This window comes from Cynocephalus volans, chromosome 2 (assembly GCF_027409185.1).
Source record: "Cynocephalus volans isolate mCynVol1 chromosome 2, mCynVol1.pri, whole genome shotgun sequence".
Taxonomy (NCBI): Eukaryota; Metazoa; Chordata; class Mammalia; order Dermoptera; family Cynocephalidae; genus Cynocephalus; species Cynocephalus volans.
Genome location: NC_084461.1, coordinates 12,950,868 through 12,966,471, shown reverse-complemented (window position 1 = coordinate 12,966,471; position 15,604 = coordinate 12,950,868). Strand labels below are relative to the sequence as shown.

At 37.9% G+C, this 15,604-nt stretch overlaps 1 protein-coding gene across 1 annotated transcript in view; it reads left to right on the top strand.

Moving 5' to 3' along the window:
• Window positions 1-665, top strand: part of DNAH5 (dynein axonemal heavy chain 5) — a 222,492-nt gene extending 221,827 nt beyond the window's left edge. The window contains exon 79 of the mRNA XM_063087541.1: window positions 514-665. Within this exon, the coding sequence (XP_062943611.1) occupies window positions 514-665 (152 nt within the window). The remainder of the gene's footprint in view (window positions 1-513) is intronic.
• The last annotated feature ends 14,939 nt before the right edge of the window (window positions 666-15,604 follow it).

Sequence of the window (15,604 nt, the reverse complement as noted above, 5' to 3'; positions counted from 1 at the left end):
TGCGGCACTGGGAGCGCAGCAACGCTCCCGCCGCGGGTTCGGATCCTATATAGGAATGGCCGGTGCACTCACTGGCTGAGTGCTGGTCATGAAAAAGACAAAAAAAAAAAAAAAAAAAAAAAAATGGCAGGCCTCTTGTGCCAAAGCCAAGCCATAAAGAGAGAAGGGGTGTGTGCACAAGACTTGGTGGAGAGGTAAAGGAGAAATGGTATAGGGGAACACTGAGCTGACAGGTGGAAATGAGAGGAAGGAAGGGTGTGGGCAAGGATTACTGTCAAGGGCATTGGGCATGGAGCCAGTGGGGAAACTGGAAGTCATTTGGGTGCCTTGCTCCATCCTTTGGAAACAGGTTGCAGTGTCTGCCTCAGTCTAGGGATTGTGTGACCTCAGGAAGACTTCCCTTATTCTACCAAACGCTTTCCTCTTTGGAATGACCTTTAGAATGCACATTCGGCTCTGCACTCTCTCTGAGCTGCTTAAATTAGAAATTCACCAAGTTCCTTTCTTTTGTAGCTTTAAGAGATCCTCGGTTTTACTCCTGCCCCATCTATAAGAAGCCATTTCGAACAGACTTGAACTACATCTCAGCTGTGGACCTCAGGACAGCCCAGGCCCCTGAACACTGGGTGCTCCGTGGGGTGGCCCTTCTCTGTGATGTCAAGTAACGTGGGAAGTGTCCCGCCTCCAATACTTTGGAAAATGCAAGATCCAAATCATTGTAAGCTTTATTCCTCTGTGAATGCCGGACAGTGCGTAAATCAGGTTGCTTGTGGAGGTAATGAACTGCAAAGGCTCCTCCCGCTCCTTAGTTAGATGCTTAATTACATGTCACCTGTTTTAGTGACCAATCTCTGTGTTTGCTGAAAAAGTTACTAGTTTAGTGTTGTAAAAGTAGAATTTATAACTTCCTAGTGAAGTGTGGCCCTCCAATCCCCAATGAATTTTCTTCTTACCTCACTCAGAAGACCAACTAGGTTAAGCAGACAACATTTCTCTTGAATGGATTATGCTTCTGTGACCATGGTTTGCTAACAGCCAAGTTCTCTAAGGTAATGTAGCAAGTTTCTGCTGATTTTGCTTCGATTGCCTTTTGCATTTAGGTTAGGTGAAGAGATTTATTCAGAGTTTCAAGCAGCCAATTAAAAAGATGTTTTAAAAGATGGAAGGGAATAGAATAATGGGTGAAGAATGTAAATAGATAATTCATATAAACCTACAGAATAAACATATAGAATAATGTTCAATCCTACTTATAATTAATAAAGAGATACTAATGTCTGTTTCTTACAATAAAAAATTAAAGCTAAAAGTCAATCACAGTGTCCTCTCTGTAAAGCCATGAGACACTCACAAATTGCTAGAGCCATAAATTGGCCCAACCGTTTTGTGAAATGATTAAATTAAATTAAGCATAGAAAGAGCCATAAACATGTTCCCATGCTTTGATCCTTATTTTCTCTATACCAAGGAAATAGTTTAAAAGGCTGACAACAGATCATACATAAAATTGTATTTAGTAACAGAAAAAAAATGCTAATCCCCTAAATGTTCAATAGTAAGACTATGCTTAAGGAAATTAGGAGGTATTAGGAAGCCATGAAAAACAATATTGCAGATTTCATAACATGTAAATACTAGTATAGCACATGCTATTAAGTGAAAGATGTACTTTACAAAATATTGAGTAGCCTGTGATTATAACTGTAGAATGTATTTCCATGTGGACAAAGATTAGACAACGTGAAAAAGTAAAAACAGGTGTGACAGCATGGTAAAGGTTATAGCTGGCTTGAAAAAATGTAATGATTAGAAGAAAAAAGTGGGAAAAGGATATATGTTTTAGATGGTGTGTGGGATTTCACATGGGCTTTTGTTAATTAGAAAAATGTTATCTAAGGAACCTTTCGTATGTTTTTATTTTAAATTCTGGTTGTAGGTTATAAACGGCTTCATCCATAACCTATTGACTAAAAAACTTGGTTGGCATTAAATTAGAATCAGGGTTTACAGACATTTGGTTAGCTCTGGATCTGCATGACTGCATGCTTTTCTGTGCTGAAGGCTTTTATGGGGGGTGGGGGGATGGGGAACGTACGAGGAGACAGGTACGGGTCCCTCTCACTAGGCTCTGTTCTGTGCAACTGGCTTTATTGTTTTATGCTAATTATAATGAGAGTTAGCCTAAGTGGTTCCTGTAACTCCAACGTATCTCATATAATACCGTTTTCATTTGAGTAGCTTCATTTGTTGTGGATTAATACAGTATATCTGTTGATCTGTGTGAATTGTGATAAAACAGTCATTTTATTTTGAAGAACAAATAATGAAAATATGAACATGATGCAAATTAATAAAAAGTTATTAGTAAACGCCTGAATTGTAATTGATGTTTACTAGAAAAAGGAGTAATTGCCACTAAGTATCTAGAAATGAGATTTTAAAAATGGATTTTTTTGTCAAGTGATTTGAAAGTGTATAATTCATATAGTTTGTGATAGACACCTGTTAGTATGTATGTGTGGGTCTTGGAGATCGAAAATAGAAAAGGACACCATGAACACAACTAGAAAATTTTAGGAACCAGTTCAACAAAGAATGTCTCTGAAGCAGTGATGAGCCACTGAGGTCCCTTTCAACTTGTGCCCCAGCCTGACCCCCCCAGCTCCTCCCACTGAACGGCGCTGGGCATTCTACATGGGCAGGTGGGCAAGGGGGGACCAATTTATTGAATCCACAGGGTGATGGAGAGAGTCTGTGACTGCCTTGGATGTGGAGAAAAAAACAGCAAGGGGCTTTGTACCATTGAAATCACAGAGCAGTCTTTTTCATCTGTCTCAATATTGATTTAGGAAAAAATAATTTATTTTGCACCTCCCGTGTGCCAGGCACTGTGCTGCACTGGTGGTACAATGGCAAAAAAAAAGTTGTCTCACTGCCTGATCTCACAGAATTCACCTAAGAGGAATAGACGCAGAGAATGAGCAATTATTCAGGTATGTAGTTACATGTAATCTTGATTTATGATTGTATAACGTGACATACATGGGATATATAGAAAATGATATCAAGATTATGCTTAAGTGCTATAAAGAAAAATACTGGATGCCATGAGCGAAAATAACAAGGAGAGACTGCAGCATCTCGGCTGTGTCAGATCAGCGGCAGAAACAGCATCCCCATTCGTCTCTGAAAACAGAACACAACAGCAATGAGGTGCTCCCCGGAGCCAGAGCAGCTGCTGCACATCCTTGCCTGGGTTTCTGTGGTTTCTGGTTCCCCTGTGCAGCCCACAGCTGCTGGTGACCCTCTTTATGCAAGTAAGGACCTTCCAGAGTTAAATAAAAGGGAAAATCTTGCTTCATAAAGAACTGTCTTTTTAAGCTTAGGGCTTACATTGCCATTTCATAGAAACTTACCTCAGTCTTTTCTGAGCTTCTCTTTAAGGGAACGCTGGCAAACACTGAACAAACTTGGTATTAGCGAGACCACGTCCTCATCAGGGGACAAAGCAGAGCTATGGTTCAGGTGATCTTGAGCAGCGTCTCTACCCTGGACGCTCTTTGCCTGCAGAGACCTAATTTGATTGGGCCATAAGGAAAGGCAGTTTTCAGAAGGTGACATCTAAATTTAGAGCTGAAGGAAAAAGGGAAAATGTCTCAGACACTCAGGAACTGGGGACTGGCCTCTTGCTCCCTAAAGGGGGAAAGTGAGCATTATGCCTGAAGAAGTGACAGGAAAGCTGGCTTGGAGTGGAGGACTGAGGTAGGCTGCTTCCTAAATGAACTGTCGCACCTTGTTATGAGGCGGCCCATACACAGTAGAGGCTGATGGGAATCGTGTTCTTAAGTCACTGGGATGAGGAGTACATTTTGTGTTAAATGCTTTTTGCCATGGAAAAAACCTCATCACAAAGAATTCAGTATTAAGAAACATAGTGAGACAACCACAAATTTTCCGGTTAAGCAACATTCTACTCTTGCATTGATAAGGTTCGTTTTGTTTAAAGTGCAACACAGGATAAATCTCGCCATTGAAGACAGCTAAGAACACGTTTGTGGATTCACAGTTTCTTAGCCAAATCTCATAGTAGATTCTAAAGCTGACCTTGAATTCTCTCCTGTCCTCCTTCATTGGAGATAACTGTGAACACTGAATATGCATATGTCGGACACAGCAGATGTCAGTCAATTAACCAGAATGTGTAAACCTCAAGAATGCTACCAAGATTTTCTCCTGTTTTCAAAACCTACTTATCTGTGTATGTTTTCCAAAGCATTTACTCAATCTGGGAGACCATATTGTGAATATAAGTGTACCATTTGTCTATTCTTAAGTGGCATTATTTTGATGTGCTGACAGGGGCTCCTAATCAACAATAATCAGTTCCACAACATAACATTCAAGAATCACTCCCAATAATTGCAAGAAAAAAATTATTAAAAATGTAAAAGCAATTATGAATCACATCAGGGCCACTGGCAGGAGCTGGGGTGATGGGTATTGCAGATTTTGGGGGGTTAGTATTTTCTTTAAAATTTCTCATTCATATATTTTATTATTTTTATCATTACCAAAGGTTTTTGTGTTGCAAAAATTTCTGAAAGTATGTTATCAGCATGTACCACACATCTAGTTCTATATAATGCTGCATCTTTTAAAAATGTACCATAAATAATAATATTGTTGTTGCTGAGTATTTTGTCTCAGCTATAGAATCCTACAAGCTGCTTGTCCAAACTGCATCCCAACAGGCTTTTCTGGTTCTGGTCTTCAGCCTGGAAAAGCATAAATCTGAACAGCCAGGTAGACAGTAATTATAGAAAGAATCCTACTCTCTCCTTTTATTTGCATGAAAAGAAATGAAAATGTAGAGACTGGGGGGTGTGTTGAGGGGGAGGAAATAACCTGAAGGGGAGAAGGAAATATCTTGAATGGGATGTGATGATGGATAAGAAGTAACTTCACGTCTCTTTTCCTCCGACCCTATTGGAATTTGTTTATCAGCAATAACCCCAGCAGATCAAGATGATGAATTGATCTCAGAACTCCTCAAATGAGCCTATAAAAAATGGCTTCTTATTCCCTGGATTCCAAAATTTTCATTACGAAATGCCAGCCAGTATTGTGGCCTAATATTATAATTTCAATGCCTTAAAGAATTTAATCTGAGGTCTTATAAAAGTTCAGTTGGTTCTTCCCTCTTAGGAATGCCCATAAAGCATGTGGATTAGGCTAATGAGTATTCTTTCTGTGCCTTCTTTGTGCCTTCTCTGATTTAGGGCACCATTTAGTTTTCCAAGGCTCTGGATTTATAGGCATGCTTAATTGCTTCCAAGTTTGAGTTTATGTTGGGTGGGTGCAGATCCAAGATTGTGAGCCTTGTCTTCTCTTTAATTTGCATGCCAAATGGTACTTTTCGTTGGGCAATACGTTATTGCTCCTTGCTGTGCATCATGTGGGGAGAGCCAAGACATATTGTGAAGCAGAATGCTCTGTCCCTGTTCTAGTAATATTTTATGATCACTGTAATGCCTTTCTTCATTTATTTCTTAGCTTAGGCTAATATGCACAGCATTCATATCAAATGTAATCACACACAGACTAGACTGGGAAGCCAATTAAGTTTTCCCCAATATTTTGTGCAGGAGTCAATTTTAATAACACCACATGGAGTGTTCAGTCTGAGTAGCTGAGAAGGAAGAGAGATTAAATGTGATGAAGGACACTGAAGAGACTACCTGGAAAGTCATGGAATGAAGGATCATGAGTCAAAATATGTGCTGTAGCTGATATTGAACACTCCTCTTTACTGCTGAGCACAGTTTAAAATTCACTCTTGAGCTTCAGCTCTCTCAGTGCAGTCAGCTGTGATGTATCCATTTATAATTTATTTATGCAAATATTTAATGCAAATCCCGGGAGACATGTAGAAAAAGAGCTTATAAAACATTTTAGTGTTTTATCATTTGAAATCTGATCATTTGCATGCACCAATGAAACTTTTTGCTATTCTAGCAAATAGTGAAAATGTTTTTAGTGTTTCTGGAACATAATAGATTGCTATTGTTCACATTTTATATCCCATGATACATTATACCACTGATACTAAAGATTTATAAGTGGTGCAAGTGGGGAGCTTTAAAAAAGATGATTGCTGTAAGTTGAATCATATTCTTGGAAGACAAAATTTTTTTCTAGATATTTTGGTTGTATCAGAAATTGAGCATTAACTGGAGAATATAGCTAATGAATATATCCATATTTGCTTTAGACTACTTTGGTTTATTTCTATTTGTTTTTTGTTTGCTTTCCTAGTCTATTTTCCCCATGCTAAAAGTCCACAATAGTCTGCAGTGGAAAACAGCAGAGCACATTATCTGATTCATATTCATACCATATAAGGTTGGGGAATTCACTGATAAATTTGGGCTGAGTGTGAAACAAGAGAGAACTTTTCTTTTTTTTTTTCTTTTTTCTTTTTTGTTTTTTGACTGGTAAGGGGAACGTAACCCTTGACTAGGTGTCATCCGCACCACGCTCAGCCAGTGAGTGCACCAGCCATCCCATATAGGATCCGAACCCACGGCCTGGGAGCTACCAGGGCCGCACTCTCCTGAGAGAGCCATGGGCCAGCCCCAAGAGAGAACTTTTCTAAGTTGATGTTAGAAGTATAGAGTCATTGCAAATTGAATTATTTTGATCTCTGCTAATGATAACATGCTAACATTTAGATATAAGTATATTGTTACTAATACAAAATACCTTCTAAAATTCAATGACATGTACATGAACAAAAATCAACTAGCTTTTTTTGGAAAATTTAAATCCCTCTGTTATAAAATATTAGTGGGTCTTTAGGTCAATGGTAAAAGAGAATGAGGCATCATCTTGGAATTAAATAGATCTTAGCAATATCATTTCATGCCAGTCTCTTCATAATTTATGACAATCTCATATGACACCAGAGCCCTGTACTGTGGCCTAAGGTTTGTGACTGTATGTTGCTGCAATGACGTCCTCCTAGTTCTACTGGAATAGAGTCCGTGGTAGACAGTCCCTGCTATGGAAGAGTGCTTTAAGGTGAGCTTCTCACAAAAATCCCAGGGTGGTTTGCAGGGTTATATAGACTGGGACAAGCCTTTGCTAAGTTGTGAAACTCACAAACTGTGTCTTTGCAGAAAGACCCTTTCATTTATCTTGTTTCCATTTTCAGCCATATCCTTGGCTCTCATCAGATGGAACTACTAATGGTTTAAAGTGAGAGCTCGTTGGAAGAATACCTGCATTTAGGTAGAGACCTGGACCCCACGAGGCCTGTGCTTGCTATTCTTCACTGGCCTACACTATTCTTTCGCCCTTCCAGAGACATAGTTTCATGTCCACTGAAGCATCTTTGCAATGTGGGGAATGGTTGACTCAAAGTGTATGAGGACTTGTCAGGTTAAAAGGAGGTCTCTATGACGGGTTGTCTTTCAGATGTAACCACGTGTTAAAAGGAGACCTCTGCATCTCACACTGGAGACAATGACAGATGCTGCAGATTCAAATCCATCCTGGCCTAATTATTAACAATAATTTGCCATAAATGGAAAATGTAGGAGTACCAAAACCAAGTGGCACCCCAGGACAACAGTTGTAAACCTGGAATTCTGTGACCTAATCAGTTGTCCTGTTCGTTCACGTTGTTTAGCCCCAACCAGACCACTAGAGGCTCTGTTAACCATGAGCCTCTTTATACATAGTCATGACACTAATCACTAACTATCTGTAACTATCCATGGGAAAAAGTCATTCAGAGTTCTAGATCAGGATGCTAATACCATCCCCACCCCCATCTCAAGCCCTTGCTTCTAGCCCTGTTCTATTGGGGGTTCTAGTTTTCCCACTTCTACCATCTACTTGCCCAACTCAAGTCACCCGGTGGTGGCTCTTATCATCTGGAGCACATAAAAATAGGAGTGTGAATAACCCTGGGCTCTGGAGCATCCCACCTGGATAACTTCCTACTCTCAAGGATACTTCTTATCAATAGGCTTCCGGTTCGTATCCTTTCTTGACTACTATGATGTCTGGGAGGCAACAGGATGACCAGAGAAAGAAGAGCATTTGGAGCACACAGATGGGTTCAAACCCTGGATCTACCATTTACTAGCTGGCTAAATTGGGGAAAGTTGGTTAGTATTTCTGAGGCATTATTTCCTTACCGGCAAAATGGGTGCACAAGACCTTCCTTGGGAGGTTGTCATGATGACAAACCAATCAAAAATGTGCGGAACAAAGCAGTGTTCAAACAAGGTGAGTTCCTTTCCCCTCCTTGTTGCAATTTGTGTATGGAGGAGAGAGGGTGGGCTGCCACCACCTGAGGTGATGACATGTGTTTAGGAGGGACCCTCGATGATCAGTATTGCTGTGGTATGAATACTTGTGTTTCCGCCAAATTCATATGTTGAAATCTATTCCCCAAAGTGATGGTATTAGAAGGTGGCATCTTTGGGACGTGACTAGGTGAATGGGATTAGTGCTCTTATATAAGAGGCCCAAGAGAGACCCCTTGGCCCTTCTGTCATGTGAGGACACAGTGAGATGGTGCCATCTATGAACCAAGAAAGGAGTCCTCATCAGACACTAAATCTGCCTGCATCTTGATCTTGGACTTCCCAGCTTACAGAACTGGGAGAAATAAATGTACAGTATGTCATTTAAGCCACCTGGTCTGTGGTACTTTGTTACAGTGGCCCAAGTGGACTAAGACAAATAGGTACAGTCCTTCTACTCATCATAAGGGTATTAAACCCAGCTTTATCTCCATCAATACCATTCCCTCCTTTTCTTTAATTAAGAATCGAATGACATCCTGGAGTTCCTTTTGTCTTTGTTGTTTTGATGGCAGTACATTTGTAAGTCAATTCCTAAGTAAGGCTCTAGATCCTTTACAATTTCTCTCTACATGATGTGCATAAATATACCAAGTATGTAAAATAATATGCCATTTAATGCTGATGTCTGATGCTGATATTTATACTATGAGTCATCAAATGATACTGCTTTTCCTTTGTGCTTGTTCAGACTAGCAAACCAATTACTTCATTCACAAACTAGTGACCATCAGTAAGAGATGACAAAAAGCACATTTAAAACAGAAAAGCAGATATCAGGTTGCAATCAAAGTTACTACTTTTATTTATTATAAAATCCATTAATTTGTTAAAATAATTGTTCTTAATCCTGGTTGTACATTAGCTTCATCTGAAGAACTTCAAAAAATATTTACAAGGCTCCACCACAGTCTAATTAAATCAAAATATCTGGGGGGGGGGGGGGCAGGGCATCCTGTTAAAGCAGCCAGGGTTGAGAACCACTACTTTAAAGTACGAACTGATTGGTACTACTAGAAAAAAACCTCAGTAAAATAATTGGAAAGCATATATTTGTGGTTAAAAAATCTTAAAGCAATTACAAAACTGAAGACAATTAAGATGGTAAAAACTACATTTTAGAAATTAATGTTGAAATCCTTTTCACATAAATAGTCTCTTTCATGTATTCTTCAGCGTTCAAATCTTTATTGTTCAATATTGTTGCTCAATTCTGTTGCTCTATGAAACCATGAAACTGACAGATTCTTTTAAACTGCTGTGCAAACATACCACCTGGGTGCTTTTTATTAGAAATGTGGCATAATGTACTAAAGCAGTATTCTTAGATTTTAATATGCACTTGAATCATGTGGGGATTATTAGCCCTCATGGCCAGCTTAACATCTGCACGGCCATGATAACCAACTTTCCACCCTCTTCTGCCTTGCCCCTCCCTATCTCTTAGACCTGGAGCTTTCCGAGCAAAACTGCAAAAATTATTACAAAATGTCTAAAGCTATTTCAAACCCTATAAAAGCCCCTACTAGCCTGTATGAGGGCAGGAGCTGATCTGACATGGTCTTCCCTCCACACTGGTGGAATAAAACCTCTTGGCTGAAATAAGCGCCTGGCTTGAGTCTCCCTTTTCTCCATCTTGCCAAACCTAACAGGGATCTTGTTATAAATGCAGATTCTTAACTCTTCTCACCTTAATCTTAAGGTCGGGGTGAGGCACAAGACTACATTTCTAGCAAGTTCCCAGATGGTACCAATGCTATTGAGAAGACACTACAAAATATCTCTTCATGGATTTTGAGACTCTGTTGCTGGGTATGTATACCAAGGACTGTCATGGCTTCGTCGTGAATTAAGCCCTTGGTTATTATGTAATGTTTCTCTTTATCATTGGTAGTATTCCTTCTTCTGATGTTTCCTGGTTTGATATTAATATAGTCACTCCAGATTTCTTTTGACTATATTTTTCCATCCTTTTATTTTCTATCTTTTAAACCTATCTATGCCTTTATACCTAAAGTGTGCTTTTTATATAGTTTGGTCTTGCATTTTAATATAATCAGGCAACCTCTGTCTTTTAATGGGAGTGTGCAGACCATTTATACTTTATGTAATTGCCAATATAGTGTGAGTTGTCCCCTCTCTTCTTGGTTCCCTTTTTCCTCTTTTTTCTTCCTGCTTTCATATTGAGTGTTATTTATGATTCCATTTTGCCACCAATATTGACTTAGAATTTATAATTAATTTATTTTTACTTCTTTTTGATGGCTGTCCTAGGGTGACCAAGAAAGCCTTAATGTCCCCTCAGATTGACTAAACTTTTGATAGTCTTCTTCTTGACTACACCCTTGGTCTTCCTTTTCTTACAACATTTGCTTTAGAAAAGTTACAATTGTTAATTCATTTTCTGCCCCCTTGAGATGTAACTCTTTTTAAGGACCTGGGAACCATCCCTTTGAAATGTAAATATCTAGAAAGATAGGGCCCTTATCTCTCAGTCTTTGTGGGAGTGTAGGAGCCAAACTTTGATAAGTGACAATCAACAAACCTGGATGGCCTAATCACATTTGTCACCCCCCCCTCAAGTCTTTCAGCACTTTTCCGTTAGTTCACCCAGCATTTTAAAATTCTACCACCTTTTGTTTCAGCAGAGTTAAATTCAATCTCTCTTCCCTATTGTAAGAGTCTCGAATAAAGTCTTCCTTGCCATTTATTTTACTTTTTTAAAATTTATCAGTATACAATGTGGCTAATTTTGGGTCCCTTAACCAATTCCTCTTTCCCCCCTCTGTGTTCCCCATCCCCCCAATCAACATATCTGTTCACTTGTCTTAACAAGTTCAAGGAATTATTGTGATTGTTGTGTCTTCCCCCCCCACCACTTATTTGTTTGTTTGTTTGTTTATTTATTTATTTTTAGCTCCCACAAATAAGTGAGAACATGCAGAGTTTCTCTTTCTGTGCCTGGCTTATTTCACTTAATATAATTTTCTCTAAGTCCATCCATGTTGCTGTGAATGGCAGTATTTCATTCTTTTTTATAGCAGAGTAGTATTCCATTGTGTAGATGTACCACAGATTCCTTATCCACTCATCCGATGATGGACATTTTGGCTGGTTCCAACTCTTGGCTATTGTAAAGAGTGCTGCGATGAACATTGGGGAACAGGTATACCTTTGACTTGATGATTTCCATTCCTCTGGGTATATTCCCAGCTGTGGAATAGCTGGGTCATATGGTAGATCTATTTGTGATTGTTTGAGGAACCTCCATACCATTTTCCATAAAGGCATCACCATTCTGCAGTCCCACCAACAGTGTAGGAAGGCTCCTTTTTCTCTACAACCTTGGCATTATTTATCATTCTTTTGGATATTAGCCATCTTAACTGGAGTGAGATAGTATCTCACAAGTGATTTTGATTTGCATTTCCCAAATGCTGTATAATGTTGAGCATTTTTTCATTTGTCTTTTGGCCATTCATATATCTTCCTTTGAGAAATTCCTATTGAGCTCCTTTGCCCATTTTTTAATTGGGTTACTTGGTTTTATTGCAGTAAAGTTTTTGAGTTCCTTGTATATTCTGGATATTAATCTTTTGTCAGATGTATATTTTGCAAATATTTTCTCTCACTCTGTTGGTTTTCTTTTCACTCTGTTCATTGTTTCTTTTGCTGTGCAGAAGCTTTTTAGTTGATATAATCCCATTTATTTTCCTTTGGTTGCCTGTACTTTTGGGGTCTTATTCATGAAGTCTGTACCCAATCCTACTTCTTGGGTGTTTCCCCTATGTTTTCTTTAAGCAGTTTTATTTCAGGATGTATATTTAATTCTTTAATCCATTTTGAGTTAATTTTTGTATATGCTGTGAGGTATGGGTCTAGTTTCATTCTCCTACATATGAATATCCAATTTTCCCAGCACCATTTACTGAAAAGGCAGTTTCTTCCCCAGTGTGTAGACTTGGTGCTTCTGATGGTGATCAGATGGCTGTAGGTGTATGGGTTGATTTCTGGATACTCTACTCTGTTTCATTGATCTGTGTGTCTGTTTTTATGGCAGTACCATGCTGTTTTGGTTATTGTAGCTGTGTAGTATAGTTTAAAGTCAGGTAGTGTTATGCCTCCAGCTTTATTTATTTATTTTTTTGCTCAGGATTGCTTTGTCTATCTGTGGTCTTTTGTTATTCCATATGAATGTTATGATTGTTTTCTGAAATTCTGAGAAAAATGTCATTGGAATTTTGATGGGGATTGCACTGAATGTGTAGATCACTCTGGGTATTATGGACATTTTCACAATGTCAATTCTTCCAATCCAAGAGCCTGGGATATTTTTAAATCTTCTTGTGTCCTCTTTAATTTCTCTCAGCAGTGGTTTGTAGTTCTCATCATAGGGATTTTTCACATCCTTGGTTAATTTTATTCCTAAGTATTTTATTTATTTTTTGGGTGACTATTATAAATGAGCTAGCTTTCTTAATTTCTTTTTTGGCAAGTTCACTGTTGGAGTATAGAAATGCTACTGATTTTTGACTGTTGATTTTGTATCCTGTAACTTTGCTGAAATCATTTATCAACTCTAAGGGTTTTTTGGAGAGGCTTTAGGCTGTTCGATGTATAGGATCATGTCATCTGTAAACAGGGACAGTTGGACTTCATCTTTTCCAATCTGTATGCCCTTTATTTCCTTCTTTTCTCTGATTGCTCTGGCTAGTACTTCCAACACTATGTTGAGAGGAGTGATGAGAGTGGGCATCTTTGTCTTGTTCCTGTTTTTAAGGGAAAAGCTTTCATCTTTTCCCTGTTCAGGGTAATATAGCAGTGGGCTTATCATATATGGTTTTAATCGTGTTGTGATACTTTCTGTCTGTAACCAACATATAGAGAGTCTTTATCATGAGCGAATGTTGAATTTTGTCAAATGCTTTTTCAGCATCTATAGAGATCATTTGGTTTTTGTCTTTGCTTTTATTGATGTGGTGTATCACATTTATTGATTTGCCTGTGCTGAACCAATGTTGCATTCTTGGGATGAATCCCACTTGATCATGGTGTATAATTTTGCGTATGTGTTGCTGTATTCTGTTAACTAGTATTTTATCAAAGATTTTTGCATCTATATTCATCAAGCATATTGGCCTGTAGTTTTCTTTCTTTCTTTCTTTCTTTCTTTTTTCTTTTTTTGTATCTTTGTCTGGTTTTGGTATCAGGATGATGTTTGCCTCATAGAATGAGTTTGGGAGAATGGTCTCTGCTTCAATCTTTTGGAACAGTTTGTAGAGAATTGGTATCAATTCTTCTTTGAAAGTTTGGTAGAATTCTGCGGTGAAGCCATCCGGTCCTGGGCTTTTCTTTGTTGAGAGACTTCTGATAACAACTCCAAACTCTTTTATTGTTCTTGGTCTGTTCAGATTTTCTACATCATCTTGGCTCAGTTTTGGTAGTTTCTGTGTGTCCAGAAATTTATCCTTTTCCTCCAGGTTTTCAAATTTGTTGGTAGTCTCAAATTTATAGTAGTCTCTAGTGATTCCTTGTATTTCTGAGGTATCAATTATAATGTCACATTTTTTATTTCTAATTTTTATTTGTGTCTTCTCTCTTCTTTTTTTAGTTAGCCTTGCTAATTAATGGTTTGTCAATTTTATTTATCTTTTCAAAACCAACTTTTTGTTTCTTTGATCTTTTGTATTTTTTTTTTTTTGTGTGTTTCTATTTCATTTAGTTCTGCTTTGATCTTATTTCTTTCCATCTATTAACTTTGGGTTTGGACTGTTTTTGTTTTTCCAGTTCGTTAAGATAAAGTGTTAGGTTGTTTACTTGCCGTCTTTCTATTCTTCTGAGGTAAGCATTTAACGTGATAAATTTCCCCCTTAGTACTGCTTTTGCAGTATCCCACAGGATACTGTGTCATTATTTTCATGAGTTTCAATAAATTTTTTGATTTCCTGTTTAATTTCTTCTTGGACCCATATGTCATTAAGTAAGATGTTGTATAATTTTCAGGTATTTGTATAGTTTCCAGAGTTTTGTTTGTTATCTATTTCTAATTTTAATCTACTGTGATCTGAAAAAATACATGGAATAATTCCAATTTTTTTGAATCAGTTGAGACTTGATTTGAGACCTAACATGTGGTCTATCCTGGAGAAGTTTCCATGAGCTAATGAGAAAAATGAATATTCTGAAGTTGTTGGATGGAATATTCTGTAGATATCTGACAAGTCCAATTGGTCTAAAGTGTTGTTTAGATGTGTTTCTCTGTTGATTTTTTGCTTAGATGATCTGTCCAATGTTGAGAGTGGGGTGTTCAGGACCCCTGCCTATTATGGTATTAGTGTCTATCTCATTCTTTCCATCAAATAGTGTTTACTTTATAAATCTGGAAGCTTCAATGTTGGGTGCATATATACTTATGATTATTATGTCTTCTTGATGGATAGATCTTTTTATCATTATATAGTGGCCTCCTTTGTTTCTTTTTATGGTTTTTGCTTTAAAGTCTATTTTACCTGATATAGGAATAGCTACTCCAGCTAGTCTTTTGTTTCTATTTGCACGATATATCTTTTTCCATCCTTTCACTCTTAGTCTATGTGTGTCTTTACAGGTGAGGTGAGTCTCTTGAAGGCAGCATATTGTTGGGTCCATCTTTTTAATCCAGTCAGTCAGTCTGTGTCTTTTGAGTGAGGAATTTAATCATTTTACATTAAGAGTTATTATTGAAATGTGTCAGTTTATTCCTGGCATTTTATTGATTTTTGTTTGGATGTCTTAAGTATCTTTTCTTCCTTTCTTTCTAATTTACTGATTGTATTCTGTGTTTGTTAGTTTCTTGGGATGATAGATAAACTTTTTTTCTCTTTACTCTTTTCAGTTTCATTTTACTTGTGGGATTTGTTCTTTCTTGAGTATTCATGGCAGTGATGGTTGTTTTTCAGGTACCAAACCCAGTACTCTCTTTAGAATTTCTTGTAAGTCTGGTTGTATGGTAGTGAACTCCAGCAGTTTTTGTCTGTCTGAGATAATATACTATTTGTCCTTCATTTCAGAAGGATAGCCTTGCTGGGTAAAGTATTCTTGGCTGGCAATTTTTGTCTTTTACTATTTTGAATATATCATCCCATTCTTTTCTGGCTTTTAGGGTTTCTGATGAAAAGTCTGATGTTAGTTTGATTGGGGCTACTTTATAGGTGACTTGACTCTTCCCTCTTGCAGCTTTTAAGATTCTC